We start from the raw sequence: 27,368 nt of genomic DNA on the forward strand, positions 1-27,368 counted from the left end.
ATTGGGATGATCCCACCGCTTCTCTCGTGGCTGGAAGAAGTTGGTGATAATCTTCTCCTTTGGGGCTCTTGATCTCTCCTGAAAATTTTCATTTTCCTGATCTCTGAGGGGTTCCTTTTCCTACTCTCGTCTTTATTCCTCACTACCTGTGCATAGGTACCAGGGAGATTATCTCTTCTGTGTGGATGTTGGACAACGTCACTGATATCATCAGTGTCGTTCCGATCTGTCCTTCCTCTGAAGGATGGTAGCCCCCCCCCCTTACAGGGTTTTTGTATACAGTATCCCTTTTCCTTTCTGGAGAAACCTGTTCAAAAAACTTGGGAGACCTATCCCTGACTGGAGTTCTTTTCTTAGCATTAGGGGAAGGGAATCTTTTTCTGGAGTTATATTGAAATTTCTTTTCTTTCTCAGGGCTTCCTCTCATAAAATTTCTAGATGGAGTCCTAGTGAACCTATTTCTGATGTTTGTTCTTCCCAATCTTTTACGAGTAATTTTATTTTTAGTTGAAAAATTATTATGGGCCATATCATCTTTGTCCCTCAAATATTTATTATTTTTTGTGTCAGAAATTTTCCCATCTAGATATTGTAGTCTTTTAAATAGAGTTTCTTCCCTTTCTTTAAACTCTGCATCTTCTCTATTTCCAATGTCTGACTTATCCAGAATATCCAAATCTTCCTCAATTTTTAATTTGCTAGCCTTAGAAAAGTCTAATAATAGAGTCATTAGTTAGCGGGAGCAGTTAAACAAGATTTCATCCCATTTACTCAAAAACTCCTCATTGTCTAAACCAAAAGCTGGGGTTTTATCTATACGTAGTCCCCTCGGAATGAGACTTTCGTCCAGATAACTCCCCAGATAAGCAATTTCCCACCATTTTCTCGTTTCCAAATTTAACAATTTCTCGTTTTGTTTAAAAAATTCCTCAAACCCCCCCATGGGTTTAGGTTTCGTCACATTTTTAAACATTAATTCAAACTTTTGTGATCTTGCTTTTTGTATCCTTTGTAGATAATTATTACTACTTTCTGCCATTGTATATGGACAACAATATGGATATGTTTACAATACTGGGAAAAACAGTAGATAACAAAACACGGACACCCGTGAACAAGTGATAAATACAAAAGAAAAAAACTTAACTGATGGGTACACGGCTTCCCAAGGTTATCTCCCAGCTGATAACCATATAACAAGACTGTATAATTGATAGGAAAATCAACGGATCTAAGAGTAATACCAAGAAAGGGCCAAAAGGCTTTAGGGGCTGTAAATGTTGTAAAGCCTGTTTACAAGTGAACACAGATAAAGCTACATCATACAATAGTTTTGTGACAGGGAAACACTTTTCTATCAAATCAGAGATTGGCTGCCGCACAACCTGTGTGATATATCTTCTTCAGTGTCCGTGCGGTAGCCAATATGTTGGTCGTACAAAGAGATGTCTGAAGGTCAGACTTTTAGAACATATAAATAATATAAAGAAGAAATTGGATACCCATTCAGTTCCCCTCCATTGCAACAGCTGTCCAGCCTTCTGTTTAAAAGGTCTGCGTTGTATAGGGATAGAACAAATCCAGCCCCATTGGAGAGGAGGCAATAAAGAGAAAAAACTGGCACAGAGAGAATCGTATTGGATTCATAGATTATGCACCCTCACCCCTAGAGGTTTAAATGTGGATATGGATATTGTTTGTTTTTTGAATTAATTGAATGTTCGATGTTTTTAAATAAATATGTAATACAAGATAACATAATTTAAACATTTAATAAATAACACATTAACACTGGTTAAGCAGTTAAAGTGTATAATAATTCACTTGTCACTTTATTTAAGATGGAACAAATATTGAGAGTCCAATCACTCATGCCACTTTACACAATATGGATATGTTAATTGAATATATAAATTAATATTCATGCAACTTTATACAAAATTGATTTGCAATTGAGGTATGGTTACTTACATCACTTTAACATTGGTCACATGTAAAATATAGAAAAAACTAAAATATTGTTGTTAACATATAAAGATATTATTATTATTATTATTTCACTATTATTATTATTAATAATTATTATCACCCTTTGCACTATTAAAATATATATCATGAATGATACACTTGGATAGGAAGTTTCCATTCATGTAAATAATATTTCAAACTGATTTTTTAGAGGACATATTATTCTTTATTAAGAGATTCTATGTGATCAAAGAATGAAATTTAACAGTCTTCTATCCTTAGTGGCTCGCACACTAACTTTAGGTATAAGAAAGTTGCTTTTCTAGATTGCCGGCATGCTGTGGAACGCACAGCCATGTTCTCTCCCCTCCGAATATGGAACGCACGTCGATCATGTGATGAACAACCTAACACGTGACTCAAGCGTGGCGTATGACGAATGCGGAAGTTGGCCGGTGATTTGAACGGACCCGGCTTTTTTCATTTCGGCAAAGCGGCTACACCTGAGGGATAACTTTGACGAATCGGAACCACAGGATTAGAAGACACCCACTATTCCACCAATGACTTGAAGGGATTAGCCCTATATAAGATGTTTTTTATGTTAGCGTTTTAGGATGCTGTTTTTTTTTTTTTTTTTTTTTTTAATTCTTTATTTTATTGTGCTTGTGAAAAAAACAGAGGCATGCAATGCCACAACAGCAGTTGCTCACCGATCAAGTCAACACTTATAGACATGTTTAAGGCATACATTAACGGTGCACTTTTTATATTATAAAGTATAATAGTCACAAGAGAAATCTCAATGTCAGCTAAAAGATAAGATAAAGTCGGTACTGAAGCAGATTGAAAATGCTGAATTAGGGATAGGAAGTCGTGTGAGAATTTGCTTAAGTGGGATAGTTCCCGGAATACAAATTATATAGAGACTTATATTGAGGCTCAGGGTGTCAAGTTGCTAAGTGATTCTTTGGACAGGGTGACCCCCCACTGCAGCGACCTCAGGTTCTCTAATAGTGTGGGCTAGTTAATGCGCGAAGGTTCGCAAATGGTTGAAGATTAAACCAAGAGCTAAAAGTACTGGCCCAGACTAGCTAGAACAAACCATCTTACATTTACCCACCTAGCTAAGCTTATGGTAGGGAAGTCATTAGGTGAAACTTGAACAAAGATGCGCTTATACTGAGTCAGAGTATGCTGTGCATTTTTAAAGGGAGATAGGAAAATAACAGGAAAGAAATATACTGAAGGGTATGGCAGGCTTATTACTTCTGGAGGGAGCCCCTGGGTGGAATCCAGTGGACAGTGAGACTACAGAGAAAACGCTGTCTAAATTGAGTATATAGGCAAAGACATTAATTAATTGCACACCACGTTCTCGTAGGCAGTCAGCGGTAGTGAGTAACCCAGGGTCTTTCCTCACAGATCAGTCCCAGAGCCAGTCTCAGCCTATGCCTGCTATGGGCACGACACAGTCCCAGAGTGAAGAGGTATACTGCTTGACGCCTGGCCAAGGTGCAGTACAGCAGGTTGGGGCACGTATCTTGTGTGGGTTGCTGCTCATCCCTTCAGGTCGTGTTTGCGGTCCTGCTTGTGTGCGCTTGAGTGGGTTCTTCGGCGCCATTTTTATGCTAGACACTGTTCGTCTCTTGATCCGCCGCCATGAGGGGATTTGTTCAGCTGAAGATGCCGATCGCTTGGGTGGAGAACGTTTAGGTAAATGGGCATCTTTATGTGGCAGGGCGGGCTGGAACATTAGGTATTCTAATTTCCGCCAGAAGTTAGCGAAGTGTCTGGCTATCCTAGCGAGGATATCGTTGGGGTCTTTGTCGGCGCCAGGGATCCACGTGGTCGCCGCCATATTAGGTAGGGTTGGATGTGATCCGCTTGCACCCGTGTCCCCAACTTGCTCCTTTTCCGAAGTTTGGGAACCCTCCAGGAGTAGGCCGGGATCACCCCCGCCGGCCCAAGGGGGGGGGTTACGGGGCACTGGCATCCACTTATCAGCCACTGGGCACTTCCAGTCCAGGAGTTCGGCCGTCACTCCCGCCCGGCGCACCCTAGGCCGCATTTGCCATGGTGGAGGTAGGAATCCCCCGGCAGTTCGCATCTCACTTGCCAGCATGTCTGTTGTATCAGGTGTGGAGACCTTTGCCCCAAATTGATCGGTTATAGGTTTTAAAACGCTGTTTATTGCAGAGCTCTGGAGGAGCTCAACACAGACACGTCTGCCCTTGTTGACAGTCAGGCCCCGCCCCAGGATGCTGTTTTTTATGTACCTGTTGAATGCTATTCACTGAAAGAGGTCCCTGAGGAAGTCCTTTTTGTATAAGGACGAAACGCGTAGGACCAGCATCTCTTATTATTGTTTTTATGATATTTTATTTATACCTTTTCTAAGTGAGTAAATAGCCTTTAAAGTATTCCTTTTGGTTGCGGTTTTTGGATCTTCTCGCTGACCTGGATACCCTATCGGCCATCACTTGAGGAGGGAATTTTAAAGGAACATACCCCCGTTTCCATCAAGGGAAGGCACCCATAATACGCTTTATTTTCCTGGAATATGTGAGTGCATTCTGATCACCAGAAGCTTTGTTATAGTGTTTTAGCAATATTTGCACTGTTTTGTCCTCTATTATAGGCACACGAGCAGAATCCCAAAATTTTCCTATCAATTATACAGTCTTGTTATATGGTTATCAGCTGGGAGATAACCTTGGGAAGCCGTGTACCCATCAGTTAAGTTTTTTCTTTTGTATTTATCACTTGTTCACGGGTGTCCGTGTTTTGTTATTATGACATATTGACAATGAATCACATGTTCGGTATAGATATTACATGAGCACTGCTTTATTGCATGTCTGTTGTATACGAGCACACAAAATTCTAAAAATCTAAATGTTTTTCATATTTACACCTATGATTGCATACAATGTGTAACAGCATGTTTGAGTAGCGATTACTTGCAACTGACCTACAGCAGCTCTGTACGTAAAGCACTGAAAGTTATAAAACATCAAGTATGGATCATGAAAAATGCTTACTCATAGAATTTTGATATAGAAATGGGTCATGAAAATTGTAATTATACACATTCGATCATGATATAATCATAAACCAAACAATCGCAATCAATTTATATTTTATTATGTACTTACATTTTATTTTAATAATTACAATGTCTAAATGCAAAGAAACATTAAAAAACAAAACAGAAATAAGGCAACGTTAAATAAAACCTACACTCATCCTCACAGTTCTATTGAATTTGGCACCACACAACCAGGGGCGTGTGATTACTGCAATAAACAGGACTGAGGGAAAAAAAATAAAAAAGTGTCTCTCTTAGTGGTTATGGGTAAAATGTCAGCACACAATCGCTGTACGTCAGTAGAACATATGATAAAAGGCCATTAAATTCCTGTATAGGGATATATATATATATATATATATATATATATATATATATATACACACACACATATTCAATAATATTGGTCCACAGATTATTTATAATAATGAAGAGAAAAATCTATATCTGGCAAAATATTAGTATACATTTAAATAGCATTTATTGTTGGGATTGAGGGGGGGGGGGGTTGGGGGGAGAGATAAAAATAAAAATCACACTCATCCATATATGGGTACAGAGTATCAAAAGAAAAAGAAAAAATATTCTGTAACATGAAAAAATACCTACGACCCCAGAACTTTACACTCAAACAATTGTTCCGTATTTACAAACACAAAACAATTCAGGGAACACATATTGGGTAAAAGGTCAATGAGAAAGCATACACAGATTCATAATGCATTGTCATTTAGACTCAAAATACATTTTGCTCAGCCTGACTGAATACTGATATATGTACATATTCTATGTAGACAATGTTCTACTCAAGATACTTCAAACAGATTAAATAACAATTTATTACAGAAAAAAAGAAAATCACCAAAATAAAATGACAGTGGCTTAAGTTAATGACTAGATTGTATCGATAATGGGGTCCGGACTGTAGATGTAGAACACAAATCATTATCGTAAAAGCTTCTTCACTTCATGACATGTAAAACCACAATTTATCGCAATAGTGGTGGTTCCTTACTTACTACACTGAAGGATTAAGTTGTTAATTGTCATAACTGACAGAAGCGTCATCAAAGTTCCCCCAAGGCTTTTAATGTAGGAGATCTGCCTGCTTCAGGGTAATGTGCAATTTCAATATGAGAGTTTGAAAAAGTGGCACTGCAATGGGTTCCTAATGCTACAGAGGTTTCAAATTTCATAATGCTGTCTGAGAAAAATGTAGTGGTGCTGTTTTAATGTGCACAGCACGTGGTGCTTCACGATTATTATTCACACGTCACAGTAATGCAGTAGAATAGACAGCTACAGTCAGAGGAACTTCCCCAAAGCAAGGCAATCTAAAGTATGTCTAATAAGTTAACCCCATTCTTCCAAAAAGCTTAAGTTAAAACAAAGAAGATTGAAAAACACCTTCATCTGCAGTTTTTCGGCGTGAGGCTACCTTGTTTAACAATATTATGCTAATAATCCAGTTACGAAAACCCTTCTGCAGTAAAGTCATCAGCCAGCCATAATGGAAAATCTAGACTACAAGTGACATGTTAGCAATCGCTGTCAAACAGCCTCGGATCCATTCACTTCTGCCATAATCCCATGACAAAACAACGTCAGTGTTTCCCCTTATGTAGGGATTAACACAAATGTCACAATTAGGATACCTTTAAGACAAGTTCATTCCTAATAAACCAGGTGTCCATTATAATTAATGAACACGAGTATTTGGTTAAATGCAAAGACCTAAAAGCTAAAAAACAAATGAGTGAATGAGGTGAAAATGCCTAAAAGTAGAGCAATGACAAAGGGAAACAATGGAGTGTGCTAGTTGGTTTTTCCACTTGTATAACCTGTTAAACCAATCTGGTCAAAGTTCTAAAAGAGGAGGCCAATGACAGTCATAAATGCTCATTTCTCCACAAGGAGTTAATTTCTGAAATAATAATAATAATGCCAGGGACGGACCCTTTTTAACCCCTTAAGGACACAACTTCTGGAATAAAAGGGAATCATGACGGGTGTCCTTAAGGGGTTAAAACAATCTTCTACTAATCAAACATGGGAATTGCCTGGTATCTGGAATTAAACTAAGCTGAATCCATTTATAGCTCTGAGCCTGCCGAGTTCCATTAAACTTTTCTGGAAGGCAGCATAAATCAAACTAAAATAGTACTAATTAACAGCAACGACATTGGTTCCAGAATTCCACTATAAGTCCATGTTGATTCAACTTATTGAGGACAGTAATGCTGTTACACAAATATTTCATTCTATGAATTGTGCTGTGCTTTGATGGGCTTCCCCAATTAGAGTCACAAGATTCAGTAGCCAGATGCAAAGACATTCATATGTTGAGTTTTCCCATCTGGCTTGGCTTCTACTGTATGACACCTACCTATTTGATTTGGTAAAAAGAATGATCTTGAGATTTTCTGAACAAAGAGTGGAAGATTTTTTTTTTTTGTGTTATTAAACCAAAATTGGGTGGTGGATTGTGTAAAACTGGGGTGTTCAAATGCTAGATGCTCAGTGATTGTAAAACTCCAAATCCAGATCTACCTTTTGGATAACCATGCTACAAAAAGTTTTACAATGACCTACATGAAGGTTATAAATTAAATGGTTGGATATGCGCCATATAAAACAAGCTACACATACTTATAAATCAGAATACATAAAAGCATAATAGTAGTTTATATACATAAAATGCATATATCCGATTATATTGGTGGTTAAGACCTCTAGTTATCAGACTTTGGATGAAAAAAAAAAAAAAAAAAAAATCTGCTTATTAAGCTTTTAAACCTCCCCCACAACCCCAAAATGTGATTTTTAAGAAGCAAGTATGGTATTAGCAGCTGGCTGAGTGTGCACACTGAGTGGACACTTTTGGCTCATGGTCCAGAGTCTGAAGGAATAAGACAACTCAGCCTAGATTAAAAGAAAATTATTTGTGACTTTTGTTCATGGTTTGCAGCGTCACTTAGTTTCAGAGTCTCCAATCAGAAGTTTTGGCACCAACAAAAACTAAAAGTACTAATAAAATGCCTGAGATACTACAGTGACTGTAAGCTTGTAACAAAGTTGTAACATATCGCAGAAGCATCATCGACTTTCGAGAATGCAGGTCAGTGGGGAAAAACAAGGCACAAGTTCCCAGAGAAGAGACAGGACAAAACAAGGTGGGGAATAAAGGATGAGTAATAATTCTAAGCAGCATCAGTAAAACGTGCATTGCGCCTCTGGACACCAAGAGTGAAAGACACATCTTATAACCAGCGTGCCTAGTTCAGAATATTATCTTTCCTTTACTGCATTGCTAGAACCAATAAAATATCCCAATATCTCCTCCAGCATAATTTCACGTGTGAGAGCAACACAGAGGAGCGAGCTGAACCCTCTGGCAACAGTTAAAGAATTAGGCTTAAAAAGAAATCATTATAAAAATATATTTTATATGCTGTAGCACTTATTACTATGGGCTTCTTTGTGAAGTTGTAATGGTCGTATCCTTTAATTTAAACAATGTTAGTGTTTTATTCCTCCTTTAGCCTCAGTCTATAACCCGTGAGCACAGGCCAGTGTCCTAATCTAGGCAGGTATATCAGACTATTGCCAGTGATTCAAGCAGTTAGACTGACAGACTGCTGACTGTAGAATACTCAGGGAACCCAACATATGCTACAGCTTAGCAAAAGTAATTTTTTTCTTTATAATAGTTTCTTTTTAAGAATAACAGCGTATTACTGCTAAATCATCTCTGTAAAGCAAAGATATTATAAGGACACATTATAACTGCATTTCTATTTAAAACAACACACAGCCATTGATTACTCAGTGCAAAACACAGGTGATGGCTTTGGAAGCACCAACGGTGTACAAAATATCAAATATCACTCCTCTGCCACATTCACAACACAGTAGGACTTGTTACCGGTTTACTGACAAAGAGACCATGATATTGTATTTGCCCTCTCTAGCAAGGCAAGGGTTAAAAGGGCATTTAAATACTTTTAAGTACAGGAAGACTTAACCACCTTAAATGTTTCCCCCCCAACCCAGAAACGGACAATTTAGTTATGACACCAGACTTCCTGCAGCCTCTGGTATCTCATGCTTCGGAAATTTCAGATTTGCTGAGCGCTATAGCAAGCTCAATATCTTCTTGTTCCTGCTGCTTCAGCCTCGACAGTCTCTGCTCCTCTTCTCTCTCACTTTCCCTCTTCGCCCATTCGATCATATCATCCTCCGACTGGTACTGCAGATTTCAAGAAAGACATTCACTAGCTGAGAGAAATCTTAGAAACGTATAAAAACGTTAAATCAACAAAGTAAAGAATACAAAACAAAACAAATGTTATTCAGGAATTTGTAGCGTACATGGGAAGTCCTACCTTGCTGGCAAACGGATAAATGTGAAAACTGAAAAAGTGGCATTTACAGTCCTTCTACAGCCTTCAAGATTAACATGTGATTTAATAAATGGATTGTTAATATTATAGGTGAGCGCAAGCACATAGATTGCCCCAACAATAAACAAATAAAACATAAAAGGAAAAAAATAAAATAATAAGTGAAAGGGTAAAAGACAAGCATGTTGAAACAAATAAAAAATTATATGTATCTATGTACACACACACTTCAAAGTTGTAATGACTATTGCACTTTAAATGTTATTTCCCCATACAGCCTCATCTGCATTTTATCCTTGAGAGCAACTACACTAAACAAACCTATATTTCATTAATAAATTAACTCAATTAATTTGTGAGTTTCGTTGTATAGTAATCTGTTCACTAGTTTCCTAGCAATGCCCGGAACGTACGTCATCAAGGATGTCACACGCAACCGGAAGATCCTTTTTTTTTTTTTTTTTTTCCTATTCATCTTTTCACTTTTGGGGAGTGTGGCTATTTGTAAGGAGAGGTGTCTGTGACTTTTAAATAAACCTGCACAGTAGCACCTTTTTTTGTACACACAGCATTCCTAGTTATTATCTACATTCTGTAGCACTGTACAATAGTTGGACTAACAAACAAGTATTTTAACACCACAAGTTGGACGTGCATGAAGGTGTTGAGGGCCCTGCTCAAACAAGCTTACATTCTAGAGGGAGTGGGGTAAAATGCCACAATAGTTAAGGGTAATATGCGTTTCATGTACTGAAAGGCTAGGTTACTAGAGTAGTTTACAATGAAGGGCCAGGTTTTTTGTATGGCACAGTTGCAGGAGACCAAGATGCAGGGAGGGAAAGCTATTCATAGTTTAATTGATATGCTTTATTAAAGTTGTTAATGATCTTTTGAAGGAACTGGGACTGGGTGAGAGTCTAATGGAGCAGGGTTCCAAAGGAATGTTGCAGCCCTATAAAAGTCTTGATGGTGAGCTTCATAGGTGGGAGTACAAACAGAAAATAGACACAGATCTTCGGCAGAGTCTAGGGGCCTAGATGGGACATATATGTGTATTAGTGTGGACAGGTAGGTAGGAAGAGCGTTCAGTAGAGATTTGTAAGCAAGCCCTGGAATTTTTAAAATGAGCCCTAGATCTTGCAGGAAGCTAGTATAAGTACTGACAGAGAAGGGAGGTGCAGGCAGACAGGAAGATGAGCCTTGCTGCCGCATTCATTATAGGGGCTGTAACAGGTGAAGCTGGGGACATATAAGATTACTGAGATGTGTATTGCAGTAGTCAAGGCGAGAGATGATAGCGGCATGGACCAGCAATTAGCTGCATCTGGCGTTAAATAGGGGCGGATGCAAACTATGTTTTTGAGATGAAGCAGCAGGATTAGGTGAGTTACTGGACATAAGGGGTGAAGTAGAAGTTGGTGTCAAAGATCACCTAGGTAGTGAGCCTGCAAGGTAGAACTGATGAGTCAATGAGTGCCATTGACTTGGAGGGAGACAGACACTGGAGTAAAAAAATCTTTAGGAAGGAAAGACAAGTAAAGTTTAAAAAAATGAGCTGTCATCGGGCAGACTGGATGGGCCGAATGGTTCTTATCTGCCGTCACATTCTATGTTTCATCCAGTTATAGATGGAGAGGCAATCATAGACACGAGTCAAGAGGGACAGTGAGAGATCGAGACAGGACAGATTTTTTTTTTCTTTTCTTTCTGGTTTCATTTAGTATTTACCCTTGTCTAAGCAACAAGGGCTGAATGTGTCAGCAGCACAGAGGTACAGCTTGCCTCTAAACAAAGATTTTTCAGGTTGTTTGATTCCTGACCTCAATATACACTATGGCCACGTGTGTGGTTTCTCCCCTCTCCCCCTCCGCCCCCTCCCCCTCATCTAAAATACAATTTTTTTTTCTACTGTCCCTTTACGCGTTAAGCATGGATATGTACAGCAAACCTAGGCGCTGCTTACATTTTAAAATGTCCTTTACGAGGAAAAACCAAAAAAATAAAAGAATAAAAAAAAAAATAAATAAATAAAGTCAGTATGGCTTCAAAGCCACTGTATAATTTCCAATCTAGAGTCCTTCACCGTGCTATGTATTTCTCGCTAGATAATGGTACCCATGCCCAACTTGCACCACTGACTGTGTGCAGTAAATTAAAGGTCCCATTATTACAGTTTTAAATGCAACATGTTTTTCTGAAGATGGTCTCCATCAGTCTCTACCCTCCAGCTAGTTCTATGTGTTTATGTCATTAACTATATCACGTCTTGTTGCAATAGTATTCCTTTTACAAGATGCTTCATCAAGGAAATCTTTAGATAGCAGGAGAATCATGATGCAGAGGCCTTTCAGCACCTCAAACAGAATATGACAATGGTAGGAAAGAGATCTGACCATAATTTGACTCATAGCAGTTCCCCTAGGGGCATCCAATGGGTGATGAATTTACCGGCAAAGCACCATAGAAGATGTTACTCATAGGCTGACGCAGGGTTACATCATGGCCATTTCTATCATAATCTATTATATGGGTAAGTGCATTCATGCTTTTAGAGCAATGTTTCCCAAGGCAGAATTTATCTTCATAAAAAAAAAAAAAAAAAAACAGAAAACATAGGCAACACATTGATACTTTGGGAATCACACTTTTAAAGGCTGAAAGCTTTAAATTGTGTTGTGGAGGTTAAAAGAATTATGGGATTTCTGTACCTCTTTTAAATCTTATCAAATGGACTCCACCACGAACTACCTGACACTATAACCGGGTACGGCAAGGCACCTGTGACCATTACCTGGTAGGGGAAAGGCACCGGTGGATGTCACGTGTGAGCAAACAACCCTGTATAAATATTCCTAACATAAATGGTCACTTATGCTGGCTGTAACAAAGGCTTCAGATTTATGCTCTTCGAGTAGAATGTGATTCCTAACCCACGGTTGATGTGAGTATTTCTCTATATGGGTTTAAGAATGCTGTAAAAGTTCTGAGTGCAGTTTTACACAAACATCATGCTGACAGTGTGTTATGACAGTTTTAAAGATTACTCCTCTTTGGTGAAATAATTAAGATTAATTCCTTCTATGCTGGAATAGTACAGATATCTCCCATAGATTGTATTTTTCATAAGTAAGCCTGATTTAAATTAAATCTGCTCCCAAACTGAACCTGAAATTAATAATAAGCTGTATTTACAGGTAAGTGTTCAGCGTTTTCTCATATCCTTGTACCTAGCACTGTCGCTTTCAAGTATAATCTCATCCATTCATGGCGTGTTCTTTCAGGACTGGCAATGCATTATTTGACTGCTATAATTTTTGGTAATGTTTCATGTTTTGCACAAGATTGTAATTTCTACTTCTGTGGTGACAGAGAATAAATAAATGTAGTCTACATATGTTCTACTAAAAGATGAAATTATATCCTAGCCATCATGTCACTGTGCAAGACGTGTGCATCTACATATATAAAGCACACACACTTCAAAGCATTGAAGGCAAGGCAAACTTAAAAGGAAAAACAAATAAAGAAAAGTTTTAGATTGCTATTTGCAAAACCAACATAAGGAATGGAAATCAACAAAGATATAATGGACAACTTTTACTTGAAATCTTTTTAAAATAACAATACAAGAGATAATAAATCACCATAAAATGGTACAAATTTTACAATACAGAAAACCCATCACACCATAACCATCCCCTAATATCCAGATACGCACACTGCTGCTTCAGGAGAAGACGTTAGAGTCCTGATTGGCTCTGGGTTGTACTTGAGTTGGTACTTACAGTGTTGAAACGGACGCTTTTGGCTTTCTCTGTGCCTTTGCTAAAAGTGAACGGATCAACATCGGAATCACTGAATAAGCTGTTAAATTGCTTGAAGGAATCGCTGTGTCTTAAGGAGTCTGACGATTCAGCAGATCGAGAAGAAGGCCTCCTTTCTAAACATTATAAAACAACAAGAAACAGCTTAAAAATCAGACGTTCATTTTAATACTATACACAGCGTTTTCAGCTAAACCACATGGGAAATTCTACATCTCAACTATTCCTTCAGCAAATCTGCAATTTCGTGGTCAATTGTTTACAATTTCAGCAAATAGACCTTACAGTCTCCAAAAAGGATGTGTGTGCTAATTTTCTACATTGAGGAAATGTGATGTGCATTCTTCGGCACTCTTTTTGGCTGTATGAACTAAAATTAAAAAAAAAAAAAAATTTAAATTGTAGACATTCAACTTTTACATTTTTGGGAATAGTTACATTATTTGCACAAGGTTTTACTTTATATTTCTGTGCTGACCGGTATAATGAAGGAAATATATAAAAAATATATATTCTATATATGTTCTAGAGAAATATTCAATTTTAGCATAGCCATAGGATGATATATATATATAAATATATATATATAATTCACACTGGGTCCCGCACTCCTGCTCCCAGTCTTGTTTATTGCCTAGGTGCCACTCCGACCTCAAAATATAAAATACCTTGTTGGAGGTGCACTCACAGGACTCGATACGGTTGCCAAAAATGTGCCATTTATTCAAGCTTCAAAAGTTGATTACATAGTGTCGACGTTTCAGTCCACTAGGGACTTTTTTCAAATAAAAATGTATTTGTAAGGAATGTATTTTCCACAAATAATTGACATTCATCCAAATTCTAGATGCCAGATGATTATAAAGCATAATTTGTCATAATCATGGCTGTATATAACCTGGCCAAATCCATATTTGACTCAAAGTAAATCTGTCACAAGAGTTTTAAATCATGCCAGATATCTTGCATGCTGTACACACCTGGAGGGGGCGGGCATGGTCGCGTGGGGGTTCCAGTTTTGGGGGGCAGTGCTGGGGGGACCTCTTCAAGCTGTGATGATTCATCAGGAAACAAATTCTTACTGATCACCACTTCCTTGTCTGTGCTGGCATCAAACGCATCTGTATCGCTAGTCACCTGTACAATTAACATGAAAAGCACAGAGAAGGCTTAATGCTGGGGTTAATGTGAAAACCTAGGATCCTTCAACAATCAAGGACTGTATTGTATTCACTTCACCAGAAGTTAGATCTATACAAATGGGAGCTAAGTATTTTAGTAGACATTTTCTCATGTCACTTAAACAGTTATATCACATGTCCACACAAATGATCTGCTAAACACATTTTGCACAGTGTGCCATTCACTGGCTGAGAGCAGTCAGATGACACTTTAAACCAATAAATGGCGGCTGTATCATGAAAGCTGCAGAAGTTGGAAGCGCATCAGCAGTGGAGATAGGAACCTTGGAGCCCTGCGGACAACCAGGTAAGAGGATGGACCATTGCTAAACGCTTGCCCCATTTCCTGGAAACCGGGCTATGGTACCGCTGGCATCATATTTACTACAGTAGGCTGTAGTGGTTATGATGCTTGGAGTAACCCTTAACCTGCAACAACATGGTTAGGATGTTACAGAATTTTCTCAATTTTTTTTTTTTTTTTTACCACCACCTTTTTATACCGGGATTGGAGGTGGATCACTTTTATACATTATTAGTGCTTTTTGAAGCATGTACCATTTCACCAATGTTTTATGGCATCATTAAATGTAAAACCGGTTCTTGACCACATCTTGCACAAATACAAAAAATACACCGACTCCCTCTAAGCATCATCCTAAAATATTCACCAATGTTCCCACAGTCACCAACCAGAGGGTATCACACTAACTACAGATGATTAAGGTTTTTCATCTTTCCTAATTATAATCAGGTTGTCAGACCAGCATCTTGCAAGCCTTCATTTTTTCTAATAATTGTCCCTATCTTTGTCCTATTGGTTGAGAAATTTAGAAGAGACAGCAAAGCAGATTAAAGAATCCAATATGATTTCTTAGCGCAACTCACCTTTGACAATGTGCTAAAGTCGGCAAATCCACTTTCCAAGGGCTCATTACCAAACACAGACGCAAATGGATCCTCGGTCACTGAAACACAGTAAAGAAGGGTAGGACAGGGGATGTATAAGGTCAGACAATAAAATGCTCACACAGTGCAGAAACAAAAGCAACACTCTAGGATGCAGAGCTGTGATATCATCTGCTTTTGGACCAGCCATTAGCAAACCGCTTAATTTACTAAAGTGAGAAATGTCAGGAATTCAAAGTAAGTTTTAAATTTAAGGCCAGAATAGCCTAACTGAATCTCAAATTTAAAAATCAGAAAAGAAAAACTGGAGCAATGTTTACGAGATTGATTTAGAATTCCTGACCATTCACAGTTTAGCAAATAACCCTGCCAGAATCCATAGCAGGAAGCTGCAAAAATAAAATGTTACATCAACTCACCGGAATCATTGGCTGGGGAGACCACAATCCCACCAGGAGCAAATGGGTCATTCTTTTTTACAACAGCTCCCTAAAAAAATAAGACAAGATTTGTTAAAAAAGACTTTCACAGACAAGGATCCACTACTACAAGACACCAGTTAAGTGCACGGAACGTATATATTCCTGGCATTCCAAACTCAATAAAATGCAAACCATTTAGTGGGGTTATAACATTACAGGACAAAGTTGGAAATCCATGGAAGATAGAAGATCATGCTCGTCACTAAATAAAATAGTGTATCTGCAAAGATATTAAGTGCATCTAAAAAACTTCCTCATGGCCCCAAAGTTGCTTAAGAAAGAGATCCCCTTTTATACATGGTTATTTCACAGTACTAGGGCACCAGAGGCTAATACCCCACGAACTGGACAAGATCTAAAGACAGTAAAAAGTGTTCCAGAATGTCAATGTAAATAGCTGCTCCTGAACACAAATTGTGAATGAGGTTTACACACTGGTCCAGTCAATCCTGAATGGTATGGCAGTAAGCCCTGATCTTTCTGTACCTTATTACAAGAGACAAATTACAGCCTTGTACCAGAAGAGGGGTAAACCAAACTGGTTTTAAATAAGTTTCACCTTCTACATAGTAGAATGTAAAATGGTATATGTGCATTTTAAAGAACACAAATTTCAAATCACAAAAAAAATTTAAAAAAAATTAGAAAAACGTGGAAACTGGGGGGCAGGGCCTGACAGCCAACATATTTACTTGGCAGCAACATGGCCTGAAGGCAGGTGGGAGCAACATGCCTGAAGTGGAGCTGCCCTTCAACTGTGGCCCAGTAGTGGCCTTGGATGAACCGGGCAGGTGATTTTCCAGAGCTGATCATAATATCTGGACACTCAATGTATAACCCTGCATTCACGATTTAAATTGCTTGTTTTAGGTTTCATGTTCTACGCCTTAGCCTATGGGGTTCTCAATTATTACTCACAATCCAGTGGCACTACAGATACAGCTCACACTATCAGTTAACTTAGCATGTCATGCCTTCTACCACTCGACAGACCAACATGCTGGCTTGATATCTAGTGTTTTACTTTTGATCTACTGGCATGTTAACATGCTCTCTGTTACTACTACACGATTACAGCTGTGATAGGTGTACCAAGCTTGTTAACTTTAAGTCTTAAAAATAAGACAGACAGTTAAGAGGTTTTTGGTTTTTCTTGTGTTTCTTCACTCATTTTCTGAACCATGAGAGACTATTATATGCCTGTGATTACGTGTTCTACCTCCTTACTCTATGTCGGGATTTTCCTCAATGTCTTAAATAAAAAAAGATTGACAAAAAAAAAAAAAAAATATTGGAAGACTAAAAGATTGCATAAAGTATACACAAAACTCCCAATAGTGTATTTGGAAAAACAACAGCAGCAGATATTAAGTGAATCTAAAAAAACAAACAAACAAAAAAACAAAAAAACAACGCACTGAGGGAAAGCTGCTCGGTGATGCTGTACTGGAGAAAGGATCTGCTTTGGAGGACGTGAAAGGGTCTGCTTTGGAGGACGTGAAAGGATCTGCTTTGGACGACGTGAAAGGATCTGCTTTGGACGACGTGAAAGGATCTGCTTTGGACGACGTGAAAGGATCTGCTTTGGAGGACGTGAAAGGATCTGCTTTGGAGGACGTGAAAGGATCTGCTTTGGAGGACGTGAAAGGATCTGCTGAAGACGGTTTGAAAAAGTCATCGGAAGCAAAAGGATCGGAGTCTTTGAAAGGATCGCCACCAAATGGGTCTGAAAGGAGAGCATTTGTTAGAGTATCAGTGGGACTACACATCAAAGAACAAAACAGGTGGATTCCTAGTAGCTAATCAAGTATATTATTATTAGGATACAAGAAATATTTCTTTATACAAATATTTTAGGTTTTATTCAATATTGAATATGCCAGATGCATAATGAGTAAAAAGCAGTGCAAAAAAACTAGCCCAATTTCTAAGCATGGTACATAACCAACGATTAGGAAAACTTCGCCATATTGTTAGCTATAATTAGTACACTTTATTTGTGAAAGTGCTAAAATATTCAACAGCACGACAGTGTAGATACAATGACATATGTAAATGGTTTCAAGCAGCACAATATTCTTAAATGTTTACAGACTCATCACTTCACATCACGAAATAATGTCAAGCTACATACTAGAAACACAAATAATGAGTTGGCCTAAAAATAATAGGTCATCGTACTTGCAAACGCAGATAGAAATTTACTGATTCATTCTTACTTTGTTTTTCTTGATTACTGTGATTGAAAATATACCCACAAATGCAGTGTTTGTGGGATATTTTACACTTTCAGTGGACATTTATATTGGGTGTGATATTTTTGTATATTTTTTGGTGAGTTTTACAAACAGGTTTTTAACTACTTTTTTGATTTGTTTATCATGGATATTATACAGATTTAAAGGGACACTGTGCTCCTACATTGGTTAATCTTGGCAGCATCCAAGATTTCCTACATTTCATTTTTAATCATGCTTAGCCGTGCATCAAGGCGAATGCAGTTCTGAAACATCAGGGTGCCAAGATTAACGTGCAATGGCCTATGCAGCATGGACACAGATCAGTAGATTGTAACCTTAAATCTAACTTTGAAAAAAAATTCTGTAAAAGCGATTTAAAGGGGCACAAAAGTCATCTCATCCTTTTAATGCTGAAATGTAAAACACGGCAGTTTATTATTTAGAAACTGCAATGTTTACATTATAAGGTTTAATGCACCTCTAGTTGCTGTCTTCCGGATACCGACTAGCGGCACTTCAGCTGTACTGACAGAGTGTAACACAGTCACATGACGCTGAAGCTCATAGGTACTTTACAGGGAAGCTTGGATGCATGCTCGGCACTCACAGTGCATGCCTATCAGGTCCCCAGTGCTTTTTGATAAGGAGCATTGGAGTGGTCTTGCCTCTTGAGGACATCCTTGATGACGTTGCAGGAGACAGAGGTTGAACAGCGCAGAGGGATCCTCTGCACTGGTATAAGTCAAACTTATTTCAGCAATTTTTACTGCCCCCTGGAGAACATGTATATAACTATGGACGGGTAATATAGCATCAGGAATACAGGTCTGTATTTTTAACGCTATAGTGTTCTTTTACCCAGCTGTGCTATTATCACTTTAATATAATCTAAGAGTCGAAAAAACGTATCACATTAGAATGTTTTACAGATCAAAAGTAGCAAACACAGCTAAGTGGCTGCAAAGGGGAAAAAGCCTGTAGCTAAATTTTTTATCTTCTCTCTGAGTAGTGAGAGTCACTCAGCTCCAGCTAACATTATCCTTTCACACTGGGTATCTTTCTACAGGCAGCCCTACCTATTCTAGTACAGAGCTCTTCAGCTCATGACTGGCCCAGTTTCATTTCACTATTTAGATAAAATGACTAACATGTCACAACGAGGGAGAGAGGCAAGAAAATTAAAATCTACTGACCTATTTTTCCAAACGGATCATCTTTAAACGGATCACCTGCAAATCAAGGAAGATGGGGAAAAAAAAAGAAAGGTGGTTAAAATATGTGGGATCCCAGAGACCACAAGAATGCTACTGTGAATGCTCGTAAGGTCTAAAACCCCATAAACCCTTAGAATCCCAGAGGTGTGCCCATTGCACACACATTTGCTATTTAAAGAATTATGACCTTTCTAGTCAGCTGATCATGTGATTACCATAATTAATCAAATTCTTCCATGGGGTGGGACTGACTGGCGAGGCAGGATGTTTTTGTGCAAACACTACAAAAGGTTATTTTTTTTTTTTTGCAGTGCCTGATAATATAACAAACAAGCATGTGGCGCTCCGACGGCAGTTGAAACAGTAGGGCATGTGTTAGTTCTTGCACTTTTTTTGTTGTTTTTTTATAATAAGTCATGCTAAGGTTAGACATACTGATTAAGCATTTTGGTAAGGTTTAGGTAGGCTCTGACAATTCAAGATCATTATAAGGGTTAAACCAGCTTACATGTTAACAGGTTATTAATTATATGTTGAGTAACATGCTAGACAATTCCCAATACCCAATCTGCTCTAGTTATAGTATAAAAAGTGTGAGTACAGTGTGCTAGTTAATTAAGCAGGCTAGTGCAGGTGAGTTAGTTAAGCTAGTCACAGGCTAAACATGCTGCGTAAAACTAGTAACATGCATGTCTAAGTAATGCCAGATGAGATTTTTCATTTACAGTTCAATAGGTACACATATTGCGAGGTGGGTGTCCGGGCTGTGGGTTGCTGCCAGCGGTGATAATGTCCCTTTAAGTTAGCCCCTTCAGCCTATGCCCACCTGGCGTACCGACCTGTCCAGCATGAGGGTGACTCGCCTGAGGGTAGCACACTCACTTGGTGAGGTGATGCCCGGGCGCAGTTCGTCTGAGAGGCGGTTCATAGGTGATTGTGGTAGTCCCTTTGTGTAGCTTAGGGCAGGCATAGGTATAGTGGGGCTCTGCACTCCACAGCAGCGGTGGGCAGGACGTTGGTCTGCGGCCCGAATCCCCAACCCAGGGCGCTGCCTCCGTGGCTTACTTCGCTCCGGTGTAGTCGGTTTAGGAGTCTTCTTGCGGGCGCCGCCAACCCGGGGTATGGGTGCACTTTGCTGTGTTGTTTGAGGCGGTGTCGGACAGTCGCCCCCTTCTCCCAGTGCCTGAGAGGGAGTTTGCTTCTGGGGTCTGTGGACATTGGCTTCATGGGGAGGTGAAACTTTACTCGTTGGGGGTTTGCTGGGGTCGCGGATGATCCGCAGTTGTTTGTAGGCGCCTGGCCTCCGCTTTCGCGGTCGTTGCTTTGAGGTTGTGGTCAGGGGGGCCCGTAGCCCTCGTGGGTCTGAGTTAGGCTGTTCCGAAGCTTGTTGGGTCGCCTTCCCCCGAGGTGGCCTTTGACCTCTGCGGTTTTTGCCGTTGCCTGCATTTCTCCTTTGTGGGGTCTGCTGGGTGGCCATCCGAGCTTCCAGCTTGTCCCAAAGTCTCTGGAACGCTTTGTTTAGGCGTTGGACCATGAGGTCCACCGGAATCGGTATGAACGCCTCTGGTCTGTGCGGCTTGTGCCTCTGTGTCGAGCTCCCCACTTTCTCAGCGGCGGGTCGGCCCACGAGAGGTATCTTCGGAACCGTCAGTGTGTCAGGAACAATGAGCTTATTGTGCTTTGTCTGGATTTCTTTTTGGCTCAGTAAATTTGCCACTTTTAAGATGCCAAAACGCAGGAGCTCATGTAGCATGCTTCTGGTCTGTTCAGTAGCCAGGCTCCGCCCCAAAAGGTTATTATTTTAAACACTCAAACTCCTTCAGTAATACTTTGGACTGGATGCAATAAATATTATGTAATACATCAACGTGAGACAAGAGTTAGCTGAGCTAATGTAAATTATCCTCACCCTGCCATATCGCTAGCTGGTCATGAGACGTTTGGTGCCCGAGATGAATTATTGTAAGATTTGTAAAATGCATTCCATTCTGCACTCCCAAAATAAATGTAACGGACCGTTTCGCTCAGAAGGGGATTAAAAACAGTTTAGGCGATAATCCCCTTTCCCATAGACCAGCAGCTACTGCAATCACCAATCTCCCGAACTGCAAACTGTACGAATTCACCAACTCCCGAACTGCAAACACACGAACCCTGGAATCAGCCGAACGGAAAAGCATACAATCCGCTTACACTCCTGGCAGTCAGCATACAATCCAATTCCCCCAAAGAACGAGACGACACATCGCTTTGAGGGTTAAGCAGGAACAGATTTACTGAGGGCTACCTGCCCAGTATTTATGCAGGTCTCCCACCTGGTGGACACTCCCCTAAGGGACCAAATGGGAGACTGAAACAGCAGACAGACATGTATCAGATTAGTACATACAGCCACAATACTTTCCCACAATGCATCCTGGCTTCCTCCTCTCTGTCCTGGAGATAATTAGAGAAGTAATTCAATTATCTCCCAGGACAAAGGAAAAACTCCATTACACACGTGGGGACACAAAGACAGACTATCACTTTAAAATACATAAAGACACATTTTATACATAAAACACAGACATGTAACATATCCCCAGATAGCTCAGGTCTGAGTGCACATTATTAGGTGAATGGCACTCAGACCACACAAATACAGTTTAATTGCCATGGAGCCAAAGTCTTTAATTACACGAATTGGCTCCATGGCATAGCTATCTGTGTTAACCCCTTAAGGACACATGACATGTCATGTCATGATTCCCTTTTATTCCAGAAGTTTGGTCCTTAAGGGGTTAAAGCATTCACATAAAACAAACTACCGAATTTACATGCATTCGTTTAATCCATACGAATTAGAACCAGGGGCTGGAGGTTCAGCGGTGCCTGCACGTAAAAGTGTCCGGGTTTGGTGCATGAAAGCCGGGCAGAAAAGCGCTGGCTGCCCGGGGAGCTCCAGAACACCACCACCTAGCGGCCGCTAAGTGTAACAGCGGCCACCCAGTAAATCAATTAAGCTGCGGTTAACCGCAGCTTCAGGGAGGTAAATTGGCAGCACACTCCAGCTCCTGGGTGGCCAATTAACGGCGCCGGCCGGCTTCCCACGGCTCTGGGGAGGTTGCAAACAGATTGTTTGTTCGGTAGATAGCATCTACCGAACGGCTGTGCAGAAAGGGAGAAATAAATCCTTCTGCACAGTAAAATTAACCCTTTAGCTGCCGGTCCATAATCCAAAGGCAGCAGGCGAGCAACCAGGCTTCTCCAGTTCACAGTGGCGAAGTTGGTTTCGCCACAATAAATATTAATAAAAACATACAAAAAAACTAAACACAAGAAACATATGGTCTGCAGAACACAATGTGTTTAAAACGCTATAGACCATACAGAGTGAAGTTCAGATAAAGGACGACAAAATTAAATTTCTTGATGTACAACAGACTCCAGATAGACTATACCTCCCATTATGCTCTGTAAACTGTAGCATGACAGTTCAACATCCTTTGTTTTAATGGACTATAAGCCATAAGAAAATTTGATCCAAATATAGATTCAATTTTATTATTAGTTTATTTTTTACGAATACTGCTTTCCTAACTGTTCCTAATTTGCTGTTGAACTTGAGTGTGATAACTTTTGAGCAGCCTTGTTAAAAAATGGGGGGTTATTTATTTGAAAGTGTTACTCTAAGTTATCCTCACCACTACAGACCGTCACCTTCGGCAGCAATAATATTAAACTCCGTACATGCAGCGATTCAAAGTGAAACGCTGAACATACAAACTACAGGCACAATGGTTACTTGGAGTAAACCTTTAAGTTCAGTGTCCCTATTAAGTCCCTTCCTTTAGTGTTTAACTGAAAGATAGCCAGATATCTCGGACACTTTAACATGCTCTTCCCAGGGACAAAAATCTGCTTCCACCGATTTCAACAGAAACCAGGAACTGGCTGAGAACACCTAAATAAAATCACTGAGCTCTCAATACATTCAGCTGGAGAATTGATTAGCTTGCTTGGATGTTTCTGATTAGTAGTAATGTCAGATTCCTATGTTAGTGCAAACCTTTCTTTTTTTTTTGCAATATACATCATTATCCCCTTAGTGACCAGACATTTTTCAACTTTCTTACCGTTAAGGACAGGGCTGTCTTTCTGTGGTGTTTGTGTTTAGCTGTAATTTTCCGCTTACTCATTTACTGTACCCCCACATATTATATATCGTTTGCCTTGCTATTAAATGGTCTTTCTAAAGATACCATTTTTTTTTAATCATATCATGATTTACTATAAAAAAAATTTTATAAAATGAGGAAAAAATTTCAAACAAACACTTTTTCTAGCTTTGACCCCCAAAATCTGTTACGCATCTACAACCACCAAATAACACCTGTGCTAAATAGTTTCTAAATTTTGTCCTGAGTTTAGAAATACTTTTTTGCAAGTTATAGGGCTCTCTCTGAATCACACCTCACATGTACATTTTTTTTTATAGTAGACCACCCAGGGTATTCAATATAAGGTATGTCCAGTCTTTAGTAGCCACTTAGTCACAAACACTGGCCAAAGTTAGCATTTATATTTGTTTGTGTGTTAAAAATGCAAAAAACTATTATAAATGCTAATTTTGGCCAGTGTTTGTGACCAAGTGGCTACTAAAAAAAAAGACTGAATACCCCATTTGCAATACCTTGGGTTGTCTTTTTCTTCAAATGGTATGCCATCATGGGGGTAATTCTCATTCCTGGGCTACCATACACTCTCAAAGGCAATATAAGCAACCTGGCAAATTTCAAAGATCAAGCCTTATATATTTAAGCAAGCCCTATATTTAACCCCGTAACTGTTCAAAACACCATAAAACATTTAAAAGGGGTGTATTGTTATACTCGGGAGACTTCATTGAACACAAATATGAGTGTTTTTAAAAGTAAAACTTATCACAACGATGATATTACCAGTAAAAGTGCAGTTTTTGTTTAAAAAAAAAAATGCAAAAAACTAACGAAAACACTAACTTTGGCCAGCATTCGTAATTAAGTGGCTACTACAAAAGACTGGACATACCTCATTTTGAATACTCTGGGTTGTCTACATTTGCAAATGATATGCAGTGATGGGGTTTACATTCCTGGGCTACCAAAAGGCAACATAGGCCCAGCAAACCATCTGGCAAACTGAAATGGGCAAGCCCTATATTGACCCTGTAACTTTCCAAAACCCCATAATACCTGTACATGGGGGGTATTGTTATACTCTGGAGACTTCTCTGAACACAAAACAGTAAAACCTATCACAACAATGAAAATCAGTGAAAGTGCCGTTTGTGTGTGAAAAATGCCAAAAATTTCACTTTCACGGACAATATCATCGCTGTGATATGTTTTACTGTTTTGAAACGCTAATATTTGTGTTCAGCGAAGTCTCCCGTGTATAACAATACCCCCCATGTACAGGTATTATGGTGTTTTGGAAAGTTACAGGGTCAATATAGGGCTTGCCCATTTCAGTTTGCCAGATGGTTTGCTGGGCCTGTGTTGCCTTTTGGTATATCATTTGCGGCATATCATTTGCAAATGTAGACTACCCAGAGTATTCAAAATGGGGTATGTCCAGTCTTTTGTAGTAGCCACTTAATTACGAATGCTGCCCAAAGTTAGTGTTTTCGTTCGTTTTTTAAACAAAAACTGCACTTTCTGCTGTTTACAAATGGGTTAATCCAGCCTCTAGTGGCTGTCTCATTGACAGCAGCTAGAGGCGCTTCCTCGCTTCTCACTGTGATTTTCACATTGAGAAGACGCCAGCGTCCATAGGAAAGCATTGAGATTGCTTTCCTATGAGACTGGCTGCTTGTGCCGCACATGCACATTCAGCCGATGACGGGAAAGGAGGAGGAGAGTTCCCAGCGCCAAGGGAGCCCGGTGCTGTAAAAAAAGATAAGGGATTAACTCCTTCCTCCCCCCCTAGAGCCTGGCGGGAGGAGGACCCAAGGACCCTATAGAGCCAGGAAAATTAGTGTTTTTTCTGGCAATATAGTGGTCCTTTAAGGATAGAGTACAACGAGTTGTCATTAATGGTAAATATTCAGGCTAGACAAAAGTAGTAAGTGGTGTCCCTCAGGGTTCTGTTTTGGGACCGCTTCTATTTTTGATTCAAGGATAAATCTGACTGCCATTCTGGGGTCAATAAGGAATTTTTTGTCCTAGCTTGTTGCAAAATTGTGCTTCAAACTGGGTTTTTTTTTTTTTTTTTTCTCTTTTGGATCAAAAGCAAAAAACAGGTGTGAGGAAGGCTGAACTTGATGGACGCAAGTCTCTTTTCAGCTATCTAACTATGTAACTATGTAACTATGTAACTATTTAACATTTAGAAATGATCTTGCAATAGGCATTAAAAGCCATGTTGCAGTGTTTGCAGATGACACAAAACTTTGTAAAGTAATAAAATGTGAGCAGGATATTGCTTTGCTGCAGAGGGATTTAGGTAGATTTGGGGACTGGGCACTAAAATGGAAGATTAAATTTAATGTAGAGAAATGCAAAGTTATGCACTTCGGGGTGAAGAATGCACAAGCACCTTACACCAGAAATGGTAGTGAATTAGGGATAACCACACACGAGAAGGATTTGGGAATTGCTATAGACAACAAATTAGGCAACAATATGCAATGTCAATCTGCAGTTGCTAAGGCCAGTAAGGTTTTGTCATGTATAAATAGGGGCATAAATTCTCGGGATTTAAATATAATTTTGCCTCTTTATAAATCGCTGGTAAGACCACACCTTGAATATGCTGTGCAATTGTGGGCACTGTTTTACAGAAGGATATCATGGCACTAGAAAAAGTGCAGAGACGAGCTACAACATTGATAAAAGGAATGGAGCATTTTAGTTACGAAGAAAGGTTAAACAATTTAAATCACTTTAGTTTGGAAAAAGAGGGGATTTGATAACATTATACAAATATATTCGGGGCCAGTACAAACCATCATCTGGAAATCGATTCATAAACAGGGCTATACATAGGACACAAGGTCATCCATTTAGGCTTAAAGAAAGGAGATTTCATCTAAGGCAAAGTAAAGTTTTTTTTAAGAGCAATAAGGATGTGGAATTCTCTGCCTGAAGAAGTGGTTTAATCATAGTCCATACAGATGTTTAACATCATAACATACAGTGATATAATTTCTAATTAGTGGGGTAATAGCTGATTGATCTAAGGAGATATTGAACTGCTATTTTGGGGTCAAGAAGGATTTTTTTCCTAGTTTGTTGCAAAATTGGAAGCACTTCAGACTGGGTTTTTTGCCTCCATTTCGATCAACAGCAAAAACATATGTGAGGAAGGCTGAACTTGATGGACGCAAGTCTCTTTTCAGCTATGTAAACATAACATAATATATATATATATATATATTCATTCCACGATCCTGCACTCACATTTGTAGTATAAGTGCCACGATGCTCTTTCAGCCAAATCAACATAAATCTCCACGAAGAAAGGCACACGCTGGGCTTTTTGATGAAAGTCCTATGATGGACTGAAACATCGATTTGCTGTAACCCATGTGTTTTAAATAAAGACGAATAATTTTCTTCAAAAAGCCCAGAGTGTGCCTTTCTTCGTGTGTGTGTGTGTGTGTATATGTGTGTGTGTGTGTGTATATGTGTGTGTATGTGTGTGTATGTGTGTGTATGTGTGTGTATGTATGTGTGTGTATGTGTGTGTATGTGTGTGTATGTGTGTGTATGTGTGTGTATGTGTGTGTATGTGTGTGTATGTGTGTGTATGAAAACCCCAAAACTGGTTACATCTGTAATGCAGTCAATGTTTCAACCCTTATGGGTCTTTTTCTTGATATCAATAAAAGGCTCTCAGTACCAGTTTATTGTGTCATCTGGTTATAAGTTAGAATAGAATGGGTAGTCCAGGGTGGATCATATAGAGAAGCAGTAATATTAAGAAAAACAATGAAAAAAAAATACAAATATATATATAATTTCCCACATTAGCTGCAAATCTCCAAGGGTTTTAGGGGTCTCACATCAACTAAAAGATGTATTCCCATGTGCTT

General features: G+C 39.2%; 1 protein-coding gene across 1 annotated transcript in view; it reads right to left on the reverse strand.

Annotated features, from left to right (window-relative positions):
• Positions 1-5,563: 5,563 nt before the first annotated feature.
• EPS15 (epidermal growth factor receptor pathway substrate 15) overlaps positions 5,564-27,368 on the reverse strand; it is a 124,491-nt gene continuing 102,686 nt past the window's right edge. The window contains exons 19-25 of the mRNA XM_063427807.1: positions 19,292-19,327; positions 17,277-17,584; positions 15,796-15,865; positions 15,356-15,435; positions 14,267-14,423; positions 13,248-13,402; positions 5,564-9,308 (exon numbers count right to left, since the gene is read on the reverse strand). Of these exons, the coding sequence (XP_063283877.1) occupies positions 9,162-9,308; positions 13,248-13,402; positions 14,267-14,423; positions 15,356-15,435; positions 15,796-15,865; positions 17,277-17,584; positions 19,292-19,327 (953 nt within the window). The 3' untranslated portion in view covers positions 5,564-9,161. The remainder of the gene's footprint in view (positions 9,309-13,247; positions 13,403-14,266; positions 14,424-15,355; positions 15,436-15,795; positions 15,866-17,276; positions 17,585-19,291; positions 19,328-27,368) is intronic.

Source organism: Pelobates fuscus, chromosome 7 (genome assembly GCF_036172605.1).
Source record: "Pelobates fuscus isolate aPelFus1 chromosome 7, aPelFus1.pri, whole genome shotgun sequence".
Classification (NCBI taxonomy): Eukaryota; Metazoa; Chordata; class Amphibia; order Anura; family Pelobatidae; genus Pelobates; species Pelobates fuscus.